The sequence below is a fragment of the Zeugodacus cucurbitae genome, chromosome 6 (genome assembly GCF_028554725.1).
Source record: "Zeugodacus cucurbitae isolate PBARC_wt_2022May chromosome 6, idZeuCucr1.2, whole genome shotgun sequence".
NCBI classification, from domain to species: Eukaryota; Metazoa; Arthropoda; class Insecta; order Diptera; family Tephritidae; genus Zeugodacus; species Zeugodacus cucurbitae.
Genome location: NC_071671.1, coordinates 70,085,442 through 70,105,399, shown reverse-complemented (window position 1 = coordinate 70,105,399; position 19,958 = coordinate 70,085,442). Strand labels below are relative to the sequence as shown.

General features: G+C 37.9%; 1 protein-coding gene across 2 annotated transcripts in view; it reads left to right on the top strand.

Annotated features, from left to right (window-relative positions):
- Window positions 1–19,958, top strand: part of LOC105221478 (retinal homeobox protein Rx) — a 68,547-nt gene that overhangs the window by 37,039 nt on the left and 11,550 nt on the right. For both annotated transcript variants that reach the window (XM_054233723.1, XM_011198509.3), the window contains 2 exons: window positions 3,475–4,851; window positions 5,147–5,313. In XM_054233723.1, the coding sequence (XP_054089698.1) occupies window positions 3,475–4,851; window positions 5,147–5,313 (1,544 nt within the window). The remainder of the gene's footprint in view (window positions 1–3,474; window positions 4,852–5,146; window positions 5,314–19,958) is intronic.

Below are 19,958 nucleotides of genomic sequence, written 5' to 3'. Positions count from 1 at the left end.
CAGCTCAATTTGTAGTGTAGTGGAACAGCTAAATATTTTACTTTAATGTAGTCTTTCATTCGCATTCGTTTTGGTGATTAAAAGCGTCAATTATGAGAAATGGGAGAAAAGTGAAAATTTCTAAAAAAGAATGCATGCGAGTATGGCTAACGGTACTTTTAAAGGCATACTCGACAAAGATTATTTTAGCGGTTGTCTGTTGGCACTTTAAGCACGTGTCTGCCGAGAAAATGGTTCTCAAAATAAAGACTAATTCGGAAAGGCTTTTGGTACGCTCTATTTCTTGCATAAATGTAAGAACATCAAAATCTATCCAGCAAAGTAACATAAATTCTACCAAAACATCTATCCAGAGGTATATATGTATGTATGTAAATATTTTCTCAACCTCATTACCGACAATCATACTCTGATAGCTTTTATAGTCAACCATTAACGCCCACGCTAATTATGACTACCAAATATACCTCAAATGACTCTCAAAGTACATCTAATATTACATTGTTTTATCAGCAACAGACAATCGAAGCACAGCACTTCAATCATCTTCAGCGATCATTTCCCTTGATCTACATAATACAAATGCAACACAGCCAACATTAGCTTCGATAATTCCCTCAATTTGTTTGAGAACACAAACAAATGCCACAAAACAATCGTTAAAATGTCTTACAAATTGACATTAATCGCGTCAAAACGATGATTTTGCATTTCTCCCCGCCTGTCTACGGTGAGAAAGAGTGCACCTTTCTACGAAGCACAGCACTTCAATCATCTGCTTTGCAACATCAATTTGACGATTACTTGCAACAAGTGGAAACTGCTCGCCGCAATTAGGCCAACTGCAACAGCGACTATCGCCTATACACATCTTATTTATTTCGTCTTAGTTATGACCGGAATCGTGTCTCTTGTTCCTCAACATTTTCATCTCATGTTTCTTCTGATTTTTTGCTTTTATTACGGCCTTTTCAATTTCAAAGGAAGCGTTTCTGTGTAAATGGTGGAGTCGGCGCACTTAATTGAAATGCTATTAGGGAGTACTACGAAATGTCATGGTTGTCATGTTGAGGGCGGAAGGCACGAGCTCGCTTGCATAGACGAGTCGTTCAGTGAAAGAATGACTTTGACATTTGATATAAATATTGTGTTGTCTGCGATCAAATGCAAGCAGTAAATGAGATCTCAGACATTAGTTTGAATATTTTCAAAGGAAATCATAACCTACATACATTACTTTTTACGAATATACATACATATCAATAGGCTACTTTAGAGAAAAAAATGTTTGTGAACTAGCGACCATTAGTCACATTATCCATTTTCTATATCAGCAATAGTTGGCAGGTTACTCGTTTTCGATACTTTTATTTGTCAATCCATAAAGGATGATGAGATCTTCTATAATCTCACTTTCCAGCACTTTTTCTATGTTGTCAATATTAGCAGAGTCCTTATCGCAATGTGTTCGATGATTCCATTAAAAAAGAAGGAATCAATTATTTGACTCTTAAATGAGTTTTTTCAAATCCGATTACCAGACCTGGTTCTATCTACTCACGCACGTGAAATAGATTCAACAAATCCATAAGAAATGCTTCCGTTTTATTTGAAGATGGACTACTCCGGTCGGATATCTCGTTCACTTATTTGAGCGCCAGTTCATTAGCTTCTGTGATAGATTTTTGCAGCCCTCTCTGCAATGAAAACGCAAATTTCTATGAAAATTTGCGTAAACTTAATTAAATGGCCATCAACAACTTTCGCGATATTGGAGAATGCCTGAGGCACTTAATTGCATTTCATGGCAACAATTACCTTGAATAACTGGTTAAAATGAAAGGTTTTCAACTTAAATGAGCAATGTTGTTGTACTTTCATACGCGCGTGTGTGTGTCAGTATGTGAGTGAGCGCTTCACTGATTATAGAGTAAAGAAAGTCACATTGGGAAGAGTGTGTAAATCAATCAAAGAATTAATTTACATTTCAACTCAAATTACCGTATTACAAGTCAGCGTTACAGCCTTTAATATGTGTGCTTGTGTTGTTGTGCGATCGGAAACAGCAATCTATAATCGCCCCGACCGCCGATGCCGTATAAAAACCAAACCGAAAATTGCATTTAAACACATCAAAATGCAATTACTCAACACAACGTAATTATACATTTTTCAAAACACTAATTGGACTCACTGTGCCAGCAAGCCAACCGCCAAACAAGCGCTCACACTCGGAGCCTCACACACTCTCCCGCAATCCGCTCGTTACACATATCGTTTGCCACGGCGTTTTTAATACAGTAAGTAGTTTCAGGTAAAATAAATCCATTTTCAAATCGTTGAAGTTCCAACATTTCGCCGACTTGCAAACCCTCAATCCTCAGTGGGCGATACCGTTAGCAAACGAAACAGTGTTGTTGGTATCGAGCTTACGTCGTACCCTCCACATATCATTAACACCAGCCACCCGCACTCACATGAACGCCGCTCTACACTGCCCCCTCTCTCCCTTTCTCACCTCGTTGACTAACTAGGGGACTCTCGAATTGCCCGCGCTGCAGCAGCTAATGACTTCCTCGCATGTCACAGGATATTTTCCCTTGGCAAATACCGAAGGAATGGATGGTTAGTACATACGAGGAACTCACTCTCTCGCCCGCGTCTAAGTGTTATGTGTGTGTGAATACTTTGGCATTTCTGCTTGGCGAACGAGGTCGTTTCGTGGGTGAGCATTTAAAATAATGCCGTGTGGCAGCAGCAAACGGCATTTAAGAATTTTTATTGCGGCACATTGTAAATATGACGCGACTAATTGAATGCCGTTTATTGCCAGCAGTGCTAGAGAGCTCCTTTCAACCGTCCGCCGCATGGCTAGTTAATCGCCTGGGTGGAAATACTGATATATGAACTTTTCAGCGAAAAGTTTTTGTACAGTTGCTCGGTCGCTGATTCCGTTACAAATAACAAGTTTTTTTTTGTTGTTGCGCAACATATGATTAGTGACATGGTGAAAAGTTGCACATATCAGAGGGTCAGAGTAGTCAGGGGAAAATGGTGCAAGTGGTCAGGCAATATGGATCTTGAATTGGGATATTTGTGGGAAATGTCTAATTAAATTGTAATTACCAGTTTTACGCTGACTGCGCAGACAAATTGGAATTTGAAGTTATACAAGCTGTTAACTTTGAGTGTATGGTGACTAATGTCCTTTGAGCGATGACCTGATGTGATGAGGAACTAAAAGTAGAAATATGTATGCATGTAGATTATTCGCACAGTTTTCATCTTAAATATAGTAAGTGAAGATCTCAGCCTAAATCAATAAAATTGTGAAGCCTTTAGCCCTTTAACTCTTCCCTGGATGACCCTTTTGACTTTCTAGAAATTCTCGAGTTATTCTAAAATAAATATGTTAACAAAAACAAAATTCATTTCAACACAATAACTCAAGCACTTGTTCCCTCTCATTCACAGTTAATGATGATGCCACTGATTTACGCTGCAACATGTCGCTGGCGCATCTGCGCAATATGGATAATCACATGGCTTCAATGCTGCAACAGTCCACACACGGTAAACATGCCTCATTCCCCAACATGCAGTCATCGCCCGCACACCATCATCAACATGCTGGTGCGTTGCATTTAGGCACACCGCCACCGCCACAACTCCACACCGGCCCACATCACCCGCACCACCAACCGCTCAACTATCACAGCGCAATGATGAGTTTCCCGCATCAGAACATTGCCAGCGCTGGCGGTGGCGCCAATAGCCATTTAAACTATCCACCACTCGAGTCCGGCAGCACCGATTCGGGCAGCACACGCACCAGTCCGTCCATGAGCAGCGGCGATTATCTCAATTCAATGCATCAAATGGTCGAGGCGAGTCACTTGCAAGCGGCGCTACATCACCATCATCAACACCCGTCGCACCCGCATCATAACTCACCAAGCGCCGGTCCACCGCCACCGCCTGCGCCACCATCACATTACAGCCACCAACAGCATTTGGCCGCTTTGGCAGCACACGCCCAGGCTCAAGCACAGGCACACGCGCAACAGGAGCAAAAATTCGCCAAATCATCGTCGTCACCGCCGACAATGGCTAATCAGTCGACCGCCGCTTCGTATTTCAGTCTCGCCAATGGCTCCAGTGCACTTTGCGGCGGCAGCAGTGGCGCTGTGACAGTTGGCGGCAGCAATCATCACAACCTGCTCGATTACGACGAACGCTCCATGTCTTCGCTCTCGGCCAGTGGTGAGATCGACGCAGGCGATGAGGACGATATGAAGGATGGGCAAGGCGACATGTCGGGCACGATTGATGTTACATCGCCGCAGTCGCCCGCTGCTCTCTCACCTTCGCCGTCATCGAATTACAACAATGCTGTGGCGTCGGCTGCTTCTCTGCAATTTGGCGGATTAAAACGCAAATCCTCCGTTTCCTACTGTGATGACTTGGATGCCGGCGAGGCGAACGAGCCGAAATTGGCCAACGGAAATGCTTTAGAAAACTATGCAATGAAGAGTTTCGAGGGGATACGTGCGCGCACTTTCGAAGAGGTGCAACAGCAGTCATTAAATGGCAGTTGTAATGTGTTGGAACAACAGCAGCAACAACAGCAGGCTCAACAACAGCAGCAACAACTACAACAGCAACAGTTTCAGCAGCGTCACATGGACGATTATCGCTTGATCGGTGGCAACGGGTCCGGCGGTGATGGCCAAGAGCGGCTAAACGATGCCGACAGTGTGGTGAACGGCAGCTGTGCATCCAGCGAAGACTTGAATCAGACGAACTCCAGCGAACAAGGCGAAAAGATAACTTCCGGCAGCGACGATGAAGGTAATACACGCGTTATGATTGTTGTTTGTATGTGTATTCAGTTTCACTGAAACTAATTCGCTTTAACAGTAACTAATTTACTTTAAAGCTCATAAAATATTTCCAATTTTCAAAAGTAATATAAAAATTGTCGATCTAGAGTCTTCGTTGAGCTTTAGACTAGTTGTGAAGAAAATAAGTTGTTAAAAGCTTAACTTTTTAAGACCCCTTAATGAATATACACTCATCACGCCTACGATTATCAGATAAGTTCTTTAAACTCTATATTTACAATTATTTTTATTTAATATTTCAGCTCAAGATGACAATTGTTCCAAGAAGAAACACCGTCGCAATCGCACAACTTTCACAACATATCAACTCCACGAACTGGAACGAGCTTTTGAGAAGTCACACTATCCGGATGTGTACTCACGCGAGGAATTGGCCATGAAAGTCAATTTGCCTGAAGTCAGAGTTCAGGTAAGCTACAGTTCAATCGAAATTAGTTAAGACTGGACTCAAGTTAAATTTGATTCCAGATCAGATTAGAACCGATTATTTCCAGTTACTTTACTTTACTTCAGACATTTAAAAACATTTCCTAACAATTTGATGCAAGCTTCAACCGTATAATTCGTTCGAAGTCTCACTTCGTAGGAAATTAGTTAATTTCCGTTAGTAATTCATTTTAACAAAATACAAATAACGAGACTATATATACATACATTCATATGAGCGCCGTTTATCCAATTAAGTTTTTTGACAGTGATTTATGGAACTTAAAAGCTTTGTAAAAGTTTGTGGTTAAAAGACAAGTCCCGTTAAATGCAAATATAGTGTATAACTGTATGTATAAGCAGAGTACTGTTTTCCCCAAAAATGTAAATAACCACAAACCACCGAATAAACTGACAAGTAAAGGCAAATAACTGTAAAAATATGCATTTCTTATTTGAAATTTATGTCTCAATCGCTTAAGACAGCCAACCGATTGCTTGCGCAACGTATGACAGACGAGGGGAGACCCACAAATTAGGAGTTAAATTGTAAGCTCACCTCATTGTGCACGTAACTCGTAACTCCATAACTCCGTAACTCATAAGAAGCGCGCCAAACTTTTAAGCAAGACAAATATGGGCAATGAAAGTAGCGAGCGAGTCCTTGCCGGCGGAACGATGAACTTGTTTGCGCTTGTCGGTGATTGTGGTAACGTCTACGGTGTCGCCTTCGTTGGTGGTAAATTACGGCAGAACCTCATAAATTCCATAGTGTAGAGTGCAACATAAAAAACACGCACGAAAAGCATTTGCCTCATATTTATGTTCCTTTCAGTTTTTTGGGGGAGAACAAATGATATTAAGCTATCCATGTGTATGAGTGTGTGTGTGTGTGTGTTCTTGGAAACCCATCGCTTAAAAAGCCTAAAAATGCAACCATGCAAGGAGTACATAAACCGGAGATGAGTACTCACTTTGCATGGCTGCTTTGCGAAAGTTTATTATTGGAAATATTTGGATTTTGATTAAATTATGGTATTTTTGTACCAACAGCTTTGAAACGACGAAGTTTGTAGATAGAGTATTTTAAGAAAGCACAAAGTGAAGTAGCTGAAAGCTGGTGGAATCAAGAAACACCTATGGTAATATTATGGTTCAAAAGAGATAATTTATAACATCAGAAATCAGAATTCTCGCTTCCCTTTTGGTAAATAATTTCATCGCCTTACATACACCTTTTTTGGTATTTAAAAACAAAAACTCAGAAGCGTTCGATATTTTAGGCTAAAACAGACTCGTAACCATCTAAAATTCTTTTGTTAGATCTTTGTTAAAAGTTCTGATCCCGTTTGTGTTTTGCGACTTGGATTTATCCAATGCTGAATATAAAGCCCGTAGCAGAAGATGCATGCTTCGGAATATTGCCAGCTATTATTTTGAAATTAGTCGGATAAAATAGACACCAAGACCAAGTGGTATGCATCTCTGACTATTGCGCCATAGCGAAAGGATTCAATAATGTTAGAGATCGCGATCCACTCATAAAAATAATGAGGTTTTCATGACGTTTTTTCAAGAGATTGTTATAGTTTCACATAGCTTCTTAGTAGAAATTAAAAAGTACTCAAAATCTCACAATGTCTTTAAATAAAAAAAAAAATATTTGGAAAGCTACACTTTATGATTAACCCTCAAATAGAGATATATTGTATTTTTTATTATCAATAATTTGCAATAACTAAATATATATTTAACTCATCGCTTTATTGTTTTTAGAAAAATATGAAGTTATTCTTAATTAAATTTGCTTGAAATATATTTCAAACCAGTCACCTGAGGCCATTGCTTTATGTATGTATATATCTGCATTTGACATTCTCGCAAAAAAATATATATTTTATTCGAAAAGGCCTCAGGACCGCTAACCCGCGCATAGACTATCAAATTTCGTGATTTGACAAATCATTTTTATTGACTAAACATTACAACAAACAACAACCACAGGACGTAAATAAAAATTGTCACCACACCAACACAAGTCGGCGCAATAAAAATGTCGTCTCACTTTGTACGCTAAAAGTTGAGCGCCTCACACGCCCCCTCCGTTAGTCCCCCGCACGAAGTGGCAAACAAGCCGGAGCCAAACGCGACGGAGTTGGCTGGTGAATTTTTAGCCACTTTGCGCTCTGCTTCACTTCTTACTACCCCGAACACCTTACTCCTCGCAGACGCAGACGACGAAGTCAAAGCAAGCGGGAAACTACTTTGACAATAAGATAGAATCGTCAAATGGAATTGCAGTGTTGTAACTGCGTTTTGGAGGCCGCTGCCAATGAGAGGGGTTGGGAGCAGTTGCTGGCGGCCGTAAAAAGGGGTTGCGCTGCGCCGCGCTGCAAATTGGTGACTGCGAGCAAATTTTTCGTCGTGAATTGAAATTTCATTTGAAATTTCATCACGTGCACAATTGGTTTATCAGCAGTTATAGATGGCGCTTTATGGCGTTCGGCCCCTATGTGTCACTTTGTCAAATTGACACGAATTCAAATTGTGTCAAATGCCAAGATGCGCCGCGTCGCACAACCCTTTCCGCAGTGAGGTGGTTGTTTGGCGGCCCGTTCCAGCGCAAAGCTTGTAAAAACCTCAAATCGCTTTGCGGTTAAATGGAGGGCAACAACATGCGAGTGCTGGTGGAGCCTAGTGCGAGGCGTGCGAGGGGTGAGCGAAGGGGCGTGAGGCAACGGAAGCGGTCTCATGTCGTTTAGGTATTTTACTTGCATTTGCCTGGTTAAATTGCTTCGGTTTAGTGGTTTGCGGCCTCGCATACATTGTTGGTTTAGATGGAAATTTGTTTTGATTAAGTTTCGTTTGGCCTCTGCCCTCTCCCTAGCCAAGCTGTTGCCCTCGTTAAGCGCACATTTGTATATATGTACAAACTTACAGCGCTCACTTCCTTTTTGCGTTCGAAATCAAATGGAAAACTTTTATGTGCTTACAATAATATTCGTTTTCGTTTCGTTTTCGTTTTCGAAATCACATTCACATTTTCATATATTTTTTTTTGCTCCACACTTTATTGGTATTGTTCTTGTTGCTCTTTCTGTTGTTGTTGTTTGATATTTGTATTTTATTTATTTATTTGGTTGCAATTGAGTGCGGCTGATTGTCGTTCCGTTAGTTGGTTTATTCGCTCCGTAATAGAATTGCTAAATGTTAGTTTAAAAAGTTTGATTGGGTTTTTTGTTGCGGTAAATTGCATTTCAATGAGTTGTTAGTATCCTTTTGGCATTGCCATTGCCTTTGCCTTTTCACATTGACAATAGTTTGTAATCTAAATTTAAATGGACACATTTCATGGCTTTGTAAGTATTTCGAGAATGCACACACCTCCATATTTATTTTTTTATGTATGTGTAGATGTATTTGCTAATGATATCGTAATAATATGACATCAAGTCTTAAGCTTAAGCCTTGGGAGAAATTCACCAAAGTTTGTGTTTTATGACTTTATTGTAGAAAGTGAGGACCAGTGATAAAGGGATGTCCAACTTATTCCAGTGTGAGAGCGCCTCAAAATAAACGTTTTTTATAACAATTGGCATTATTTCCAGACCAGACAAAATACAAATTTTTGGGCATTTAAATTAAAATTCCCAACATTTATTACGGTCAAAAAATATTTTATATTGAATTTTTAATATAAAAATTACATATTTAAATTTCTTTTAGCGATATCAAGGTATGTTGAAATTGCTTGTTTTCGAACTTTCAGTAATAAATAAGGTAAATTATCACTTGTCAACTGACAATTGATAATTTTTTTTACAATTTTCCATGAAAAATTAATTTCCCGATGCTGCATATCATAATAAATGTCTTTACCCTCTTTTAAATTTCGCGTTTACATTTATATTTATTGTTTTAAGCTCTTATAAGTAATCTTTCACGGCGGTTAAAAATGTCTCTGTCGTATAATTTTTTTAGCAACATTTCAATCTGGCCGTTCCAGCTTCCCAATTGCGAAACGTCAAAACCTCCTCCATCCAGTCAACTCTTAAAGTCGAGGAGGTTTTGACGTTTGATATTGCGCTCTCACTTCCAACGATACGAAAGTTGTACATCTCTTTATCTCTGGTGAGGACCTTAGAACAGTTAAGAGGTCTGATTTTGAAAATTTTTAAGATATAATTTCTGACAGAATTAAACGTTACAGCATGATAAAATAGATAATATAGTGAAACGTTTAATCTTTCTTGAGACATAGTAGATCCGAGTTAGAAAGAGATTCGCACAAATAAATTTGAAACCTTATGAAGAAATAACCTTTCCAAAAACCCAAAATTGGCACCTTTTGAAAGTGAGCGTCCATGACGACCGCACAACTCGCCCGCAGCCCTAACAAAAATGTAACTGAAAGTTATGGTTATGAAATGATTATATATACGAGGTAAAACGCCGTATATTAAGCTTAGTGGAATAAGTATCTTTAAGCTTTTTGGCAAAATATACGCTAAAGAACTTTTATAAGTTCACTGAAATCGGAAGTCTTTGCCAACATCGCATCCATCGACCATACTCTCTATCTCTTCCAAAGTAAGTGCCCACTTAATGTAGTTGATAAGTTGTTGATTATGAGATTATCTAAACCAGCTTTATTTGAGTGTCTACTCCGACGAATATCTTTCACCAGATATCGTGGTCTATTATTATATGCTAAACGATTAATGTTTCATGAAAAGCGAATTGATCTTAAAACGAAGACTCACAACGATCCCTACTTACATTCCCTGGCGTAGTTATTGGCAGGAACCGTGTTAGGTATAGATTTTTTTGGATAATAACTATCGCTAGATCAAAAGGGAAGCTGGTGATAAACAGTACCTCGAACTAAAATTATTTAATAAAATTATGAACAATATTTCAAGACCCCTTAGAAACCCAAATAATATAATTGCGCCATTACAAATCCACATAGTAAATGTATGCTAATTCCCTCCTTCCAAAGGCTGCATAACTAATTCGAGCTCCTTCACTTAAGCACTCCCATAAATATACATATGTATATGTATTGACATGCATGTGTGTATGTATCCATATGTGTAAGCAGTTATGAAGAATTATTCAATGAGTATAGAATTACAAAAATTTGCTTATCGCAATCTTTACGATTACTTTTGTTGATTTCTAAATGTGATGCATATAAAATTTCAACAAACACAGGTAAACGAAAAAAACAACAAAAATTGGACAAATCGAAAATAATTTATTGGTATGTAAATGAGAGCACCAAAAATGGTGATCGGTGAATTGGGTATTAGGGAAAATAAAAGTCAAAAGTAGTAATAAAAGTAGGCATGAGATTGACATATACGAGTGCATTCAGAATTACATACCGACTTACATACGATACACAAATGCATATATGTAGATACATATGTATGAACTAATTTATGTTCGCATGAATATTGGAGATTGGTTGCGCTGGCGTGACATGTGCAACACGCCACACATTATATATCTCAGTATATATTCAGTTGATAACTCAAATAGTGCCCCGCCACTAACCACAACTACACTCACCCTCACATACATACATATTCAGGACATAAGGCAATCAATATGACAACGCAAAGGACAACTCTAAAAAACAAAAAACTATAATGAAATCGAATCAGTAAACAAATAAAAAAAACTCAATAAAGTGAATGAAATAAAAAATAAATAAATATACGATAAATAAAAATAACAATAACGGCAGGAGAAATTGTATAAAATAGCGAAAAGCAATAGCGAATGCAATAAAAATCTATTTTATTTGTTAGTGAAATGCCATTTTTATTTGTTTTTGTCATTTTAACGAGATAGATAGATACCTGTGCGAGCAGCCAACAAACAACAACGACAGCGACATATTTATATAATATATATGTAGATATATGTATGTATATAATATACATCCTTGAACACAATTGATTGCCAGTCTGCATGTGAGTGGGTGCCTGTGTGTCTGTGGGTTGGGACACTTTGGAGGTGACGTATGTTTACGTTCTTCTTTGACATATTGACACTCAACGTCTTACTGTCACACTTTAAATACATGCATGTGGAAGGCATAGTTGTGGCTGGCTGCTCATTGCCGAAGTGGGAGGAACACAATTTTTATTTGACAGTTTTATGCTATGATTAAATCATTTTCCTTTAGCATTGTAATTGATAGTCCCGGTGTGTTTATTGGTTTGCCTTGCTTGCCTTCACATTTATTTGCAGAAATTGTGTCTCCGCAAACCAAGTACAGTTAAGAAAAATTTGTTTAACATTAATTTGTTTATTATGCACGCACGTCTAGGACCATATAAAGGTTTTGATTTATTTTTTAATTCGCATTAGTGAAGACTAATTTATTAGATATTACGTAAATTGCACTTTGCGGTAACAACCAGTGTCAGTCTGATTCCTACTGAATTTCGTATGTGAATATATAAGCATATTTTATTTATAATATATTTTTCATTATGCGTATGTTTTTATGTACGTAAATATCTTCATAGTAGCTACATTCACTTGTGCGCCACTGACTTCCGCTTTCACAAACCGCACGCTTTGAACGCGTTGCTTTCTATTCAACACTTTCTAACGCGATTCGATACAGTCAATCAATCTTTTGTTGCAGTCTTTTGGTTTTGTATTAATTAACTGTAATTATCTAGTTTTTCCAATGCATTAGGCTTTAATTAACCCTTTCACTCACACATTCAAACGCATAAAGAAGCGGACACTCACACATATATATATGGTATTCTTATGCCTTCATCCAACGAAACATACTGTCGAACTCCCACATTAGTCTGTCTGTGGCTAATTCAGCGTGTGATTGCATTCTTAAGAAGCTCCAGTTCAACTCCATGAAACTGAAACTGAAGATTAGCAGCGACCTCAAAACTGTCAGCTAGCTGTAGAAGCATACTCGTCCACCCCTTAACTATTTGCTTCTCTGTCTATTATTATTATTATATTTGCTCTTCATCTCAATCATCGCTAATTCTCTTTCGCCAATCTCTTAACACTTTTTTACTCGCTCTCATTTTCGCCATTCGGCTACGGAGGAATGTCGTAAAAAAGTTTCATTTATTATCTGCTTGTCATCTGCGACTGAACTATTTATTTTCCTGCATCTTCCCTTACATATTGTCTCCATCCGCTCTGCATCCTTGAGTTTACCGCCTGACAATCACAAGTGTTTATGGTCACACCATAAAATGATTGGATTATCCTTTGCTGAGACAAGTAACAAAAAATTGTGCTCGTCACGGTTAATTATGACCGAAAAACAGTTCGAAAACGTCAGTCAGCCAAAATCCGGCACTTAATATGAAAATTAATGCTTTGGAGTTGTGATAGAAGCTTTAGATGTAGATTTTTTTTATCTTCAAAAGTTTGCTTTCGTAATCGAAAGATCTCTTTAACGCATAATTAAATATCACCTTTGGATCTAACGAAAAATCTTTCATTTTTTAACTTATCTGAGAGTGGTGACCGTCTTCAATATGGAGTCTCGAAACCACATAAAATACCATTTATTCCTCGAGTACTAAGTGAAGTAAAAGACAGTTCGTATGTTCAATCCTTGAACGTTGTATATGCCGATTCAGTTTCTATATATTTGAAATTATTAACAGTTAGAATTCCATTGTAATACAAATACCTTTATATATACCACTAAATCATTTTCATGTATGCTAATTTGCCCAAAACGACCACAAACGGGCAAATCTCTCGGGTATTTTCAGCTAACTGGACTCAGGCTAGCGCATTTCTGTAGAAGAACAACAATAATCATTATTACCTAAATGTTTTTGTAAGATCCCCATGGGCTTACAAGCAAATGTTTCCTAACAATATGTTCTATTAACAGAATTATTTAATGGAAGACGGGGAGACCACAACAAATGGTGTGATAAAATTGGTTATAAATAGCCACTTGATGATTTAATAAACACAATGAAAGCGATAATTTCGAATTCCAGTGGGAAAGTTGTGACTACTGATTGGAAAATAGATGCAGTTAAGTGAATGAAGTGGTTGTAGGAGTAGATATTTGGAGAGTGTGATGGGGAAATATTATTTAAAATCAATTCGAAAAATTACTGTAGCGTTTTTGTAAGACATTTGGGGCGTTATTAATGAGATATTTGGGGACTAATAAACAAATATAATTTGTGGCGTAATAAAATTAAAAATCTATTAGGCTCACAGGTTAAAATCCTCACGTTGATCAAGGCTCCAGGCAGAAATTGCCAATTGATAATAAAATATTAGATAGTCTAGATTAGTCTAGATTTCTGACTAACACTAACAAATTGGATATCGTGTATAGATAAAGTTCCTTACACTTACGAATAATTTCAACCCCACCGAATTAACTTGTTTGGTTGAATAAATGGGATCCAATATTTCAACCAAAGACGAAGTAGTCATGAAGGATTTCCGATAAGTTTTACCTCCAACGACTGGGCGAACAAGGAGCTCGGACCAAATGGATCTTGTGAATTGCCATAGATGAGAGTATCTATGTAGTTTGTGTGTTTTGTGAAAATTTTTTATGTAACCCGAAAATCTCTTTGAAACCATGCCTTCAATCACATTACTAAATCTAATTATAAATAGGCAATCAATCACGTGTCTACACCAAGTGAATACTTTAGCTGAGCACATGTATACCAAAATATGGGTTTCAAATTTCACATGAGCTTGCACCGCCGCTTCGTCAACTGCTTTGAAGACGGACGACTTGCTCCTTAATTCTAACATATACATACATGTGTAAGTGCATATGTAATAATGTTCTTAGAGCGCTGCCAGACAATAATAATAATACTAATAATAATAAATAAAGCGCATGTAAACAAAAATCTCAATAATCAAACTGTCAATTTAAATCAATCCAAGCTTAAGTTGTCAAAAATCGAAACGAATCAAAAACGAACGCACAAAGCTTGGGAATATCAGTAACCTGACACATTCGAACACACACACACACACATGAAGCTTTTCAGCTAAAGGTGAAATAATGCTAGATTTACATATGTATATAAGTATATAATGTATATAAGTAAGTGAATGTGTGTGTGTTTGTGCGGCAGATTTTCTGAGAATATTTACATGCGTTTATGAAAAGTGTCACCGCAACAAGAATATTTACTCAAATCTGCTTATTATTTAACAATTGTTGTTGTGACACACAGCGAGAGGATGAGTGAATCGAAATTGTTGTTGTTGTTTGCTTATAGCGCGCACTAATTACGACAGCCAAAGCCGATTATGACACCAAACGGAATGTTTTGAGTGAAGCTAAATGGCTAAGCGGGTTATAAATGTAACAACAACAGCAACAAACGCAGTTAAAGAACGAGTAAAAGTAACGAGCTGCCAAGAAAAATGTAAATTACACCGAAACATAATTATTATATGGCATTACATACATACATATTCAAATATACAAATATGCACCATAAAAGGTAGACCGTGTTTGCGCCCCACACCGCTTGCCGAACATTTCCGTTTTCAATTAATTTCTCCCGAAACTTTTCCGCATTTCTTTGGCACTTTGCGTTCTATGAACAAATATTTTTTATTCTTTGAATAATTTATGAAAACCAGCCAATACATACAAACACACACACCCGTTCCTACTACTATTCTATACTAATGGGGCGCCAGCTTGTTATTTAATCAGCAGCGAAACTGGCGTGCGCCGAGAGAATTATGATGTGCTAATTAATCACTTCCCAATTTTTGGTGACTCAATTTAGCCGAGCTTTGCACAAGCTCGCATAAACTAGAACTAGCTATAAATAGGGAATAAATCATAAAAATATGTGTGACTTTAATAATGTGTGCGTTTGTATGTATGTGTGTTTGTATGCATTTAGTGCGTGCCCCACGAATTTTCCGCTTTGCACGCAAAATAATTAAAACATCAACTAAAACGTCAAAACAGGATGAAGTTTTAATTTATGCTGCGGCGCCCTTCACTCCTTCACTCCTTCACCCACCCAACAACCGCTGAAACACATGGAAATAAATATACAAAAACAATGTTGCACTAACTCACTTTGTCATAACAAATTATGCATAATCAGCTGGCAAGCGAGCTGCTAAGCTCGTTAGTGTGCGGTGGTGGGGTGCTAGCCGTCTATGAGTCCGTGCACAAACCATCACCTGCATTCATAATTCACCTGTGAGCACTTTAACAACTCCATCAATTAGTTGGCGTTTTTTTCTTTGTTTTTTTTGGCTTTTCATGCGTGCGATACAAAGGAGCGAGTGAAACAAGCAAGTGGCCTTGATGCCATGCCATTACCTCTACCACTTTCCTTATTTAAGCGGCTTTAATTAGGTTCTAGCTAATATAACTGTAAAAGTTTAGTTACGTTGTGTGCCTCCATTATTCGATTGCTTATTCTGTGTTTAACTAATTGAAATGAGAAAGTAGCGTAAGGGGTGGTAATTCGTTGACACCACTAGTGTATGAAGAAGTTAGTGAAGGATCTTGCTCAGAATAGTTTAGTCCTAATAACCTAGACCTAGTCGTGAATAGTTTAGTAGTTCTATGATAAATCTAAGAGAATTTTTCTCCGTCTGTAAAAGTCACGCACAACTCTCTCGTTATCCACGACCGCAACCAACTTCAAGCATTAGTATTTGATACTCATATTCATAACAAGAGCCTTGACTCCATGGTTCTCAGTCAGTTTACAATTTTTGTCATTAATTCGATGTTTAGATTTCCAAAATCGTATTAAATAATAAGAAAACAAAATTATGAGTAAACCTAAGGCAAGTGAGAATAATTTCTTCGGAGGACTATAATCAAAATCTCAGATCAATATTTTTTATTTAAATCAAACTTGCTAACATACAAAAAAGACAACGATTTTGGATTTGTTTTTCAAAAACGACATTTCGGAGAACTATTAAACACTAAAATTGTCCATTGAAATGTTTGTAAGAAAATTTCTATTAAGCACTTAGACAAATATTGAGCAGTGATCAATGCTTACAAAAACATCATTGACTTCGTTCAAAATTATTTTCGAATAAACATACAGCTATGAAATCCCAAAATTTACTGTCTAAACTACATACTCCCCTCCGTTTAGAAACACCATACTGCCTTAACGCGTCAGGTGTCATTCACCGCCCCGTGAAACAAGTGTGAATAGAAGAGGAACAAGTGTGTCATAATGCATCATTTATTCAATGTTTAAACAAACTTAAGCTTGTAAATGCCCATTTACTAAGTAATTTGAAAAGAAAAAAATAATAATTTTTATTACGCACAACGACTTTCCACCCCGACTCACTTGCCTCAAGAGGTGTCCTGCCACCAAGCCGTCAACACATTCGCCCTCAGCAGTTGCTTTTATTAAATTATGAATATTATTCAATTTGAGCGCTTAAATGCGTCATAATGAGTTGCACATCTGTTGTTGTACTTACACGGTCGCACATAAATATGTTGCACACACGCAGACATACAGCATTCGAATGCTTGTTTGTGTTGTTGTAATAATGTTGTTATTGTTCATATTGTAACTGTAACTGTATGAATGGCTGTTGACAGTGTTGTTGTAGCAACCGTTCTGCAAAAAAAAACAACAACGGTGTTTATATTTAACACCGGTGTTTATATTTTATTGAAGTGTGGCAGAAGTCAGAATTTGCTCGCGTTGTTTTGGCAACAAAAGTGAAGTCATTGGAATTGCATTATGAAGAGCACTTGTAGATTTTGTGTTGCTGTTCTTATTGTTGTTGCTGCTATTTATTTGTTGTTCGCTCATATTTCGAGTCAGATGTCAAGTGGGTGGTGCTTCACTTTGATTTTCTGATTCTTTTTTTTCCTGTTCTCCCCGTTTGTTTTTGTTAATGTTGCGCATAACGGGAAAATTGTTAAAAGATTCAAAATTGAATTAACCAACAAATTGGATTTGTGCTCTGATTTTGAAAGTGATTACTGGTGACTTGGAATAAGGGTGTTTCATTGATGGTTATCTGATGAATATGAGATGAGTTCATATTTTGGAATAACATTGCATTAGTAGACGAATTTTCTATCGAAACGTTTTGAGTGAAGTTTAGGAATACAATTTAAGAGGAAATACACTTTGTTTGCTTATACTTTTAATGTCCCAAAAACGGGAGTTGTTTACTCATCGCAAGAGTTCAAGATTCGACCATCTAAACAAACATATAGTAGACCAAGGTTTAGAGTAAAATAAATGAGTTCAATTCAAAGATATTGTCTTCTGTAAAACAATCCCCACATTCTCTAATCCTTAATATTATTTAAACTCGATTTAAGTGAAGACTCCAAATTCCTTTTTCGTAGATATTGCATAACTCTGAGGTCTTGACAAATCTTGTAGAAAAGTGTGTAACACTTACACCCCGATGTTCCAAAAGTCCCAATGTTTTATATACCAATCTACGAAGTTTTAAATTTAAAGACGTATTTTCATTTAAACCTTTTATTATATGAAAGATGGATCCATTGGAAAATATCGCCAAGTCTGCGAAAACATGCTAGAGTATCGCTTCTTTCTCAGACACCTGACCCAGATCTTCCTAATATATTGTCACAAAGTCTTTAAGAAGGCTAACTAATAAAGGTTAAATTAAATGAAAAGTATTCTCGATGACCTATATTCTGAGCTCAGTGAATCTGCAGTAAACAACTAATGGAATCCTTATTGCTTATTTATCTTTAATTTCCAAAGATAAAGCACTTCTCCCACTAGATTATAAGGAAATAATACAAAGTGCGCCACAATTATCCCACATTATAGCGCTCAGTAATAAACCAAATAATAGAGCTGCTCCGCCTACTGCCAAACCCGACTTGAGCAACAAAGCCTAATTGTTAGCCTTCGCCTTAGTTTGAGACTTCTTCGTTTTATCCCTACAATTGCCTACGCTTTGTGCGCTCCGACAACCATAATCGAAGGTCAAATTCGTGTCGCAATTAATTAAAACGCAATACGCGCAATAAACCAGCCGACGCGGCGGCCACAAAAGAAAAGCTTCACAATTGAACGCCCGCCCGCCAAACGCAGGGCAGCGGCGGAGCAGAAGGAGAGCAAGTTTTAGCGGCGGTATCTTCAGTACTTTGTAGCGGCAAGAAGTCCTTTTCAGCAGTTTTTTCCGCCTATATCTTGTCGGCATGCCACAATGGCATCCAATTACAGACGCGTCCTGCGCGCTTCATGGTTCCCTCCCTCCCGGCCACTCATACCTACAGAGATGCTTATTCATCCATCGTGTGTTGTATGCTCCACTTCTTCGCGGTTAGGTCTCATCCTTTTGTTCGCTGATAACTTTACAGCGCTTTGTGTCCTGCAGCCTTGTACAAACAGCTGCTTGTTGTTGTTGGTGGCTGGTGGTGGTTTCCAGTTGCATACTCAGCCTAGAATTACCAACTTCGCAGAAAGTAGTCACACACTTTTCACGATGGTGTTTCTTCTGTAAATGCGAGCGTGTGTGTGTATAGATGAGAGTGAAAGAGTATGGGTGTGTGTGTATGAGCTTTGCTTACGTACTGCCGTAATTGAAGTTGTGAAGTGTGCGCCTCTAACTGGGCCAATGCCTTGAAATGCAATCGCTTGTCTTCAGACACATATGGGTGTGTGTGTGTGTATGTGACAATCATCGTTGTTCATTTGACAGTTTTTGGGCCTCAAGCATTTGTTTTTCTACTTTGCGAGGTAATGAAATGAAGTTGAGCGGAATTGAGACGCGACACGTGATGTGGATTTGTATGTTCACGCTTGGAATGTCAACTCGAGTTATTCGAAACAATTCTTCTAAGCTACTTTGCGCGTCTTTTTTGATTTCCCATATCGACTTATGTAGCCGTGGCGGCGGCTAATTTCTAAAACAAAAATTCAATATTCACTTTAGTCTACTCTTAGTGCAACTGTGTTCTGTTACCGCCTAAACCCGTAGTTATGTATAGTTTTTTTTTTGATTTTTTCACTGCGTTCCATATTAAAATATATGTATTTACCAACAAACATACGCACTTTATTGCCGGTGTATTCATTTGCTATGCAGAAATCCACCTTGAACTGTTAACACATTTCACAGTAGAAATCAAAAATGAATATCGTAAATCACTTCATCCCCCAAGCCGGCCACTGCGCCAGGAAGCAAGCAAGGGATCACGCCAAACATAACCTCACTTGACATATGCAACAATAAAAGAAACAACAATGACATTAGAAATGCTGAGCGCAAACATACGAGGCACACACGCTTCACCGTTACATAACTGCACAATCGTAACGGAAGAGTCCGCCGTTGCGTGCGGTAGCGTCGAAAGTCGAAACTCTCGAGTGGGAAACTTTTCCGACGTCAGCCTACACAATGAAGGCAAGCAAATAGAAATACAAAAAAAACGGACGTGCGTTTAAATGCCAACCCCCTGAAATACGGTGAATTTGTGTGGTTTTATGCTTTTATGCAGTCGTCTCCAGTGTTCGTGTGTGTGTTCGCGTATGAATATGAAGCGCACAATTCGCAATAAAATTACATTTTTTCGGTAGATTACACACGAAATTACATTTGACAGATGAA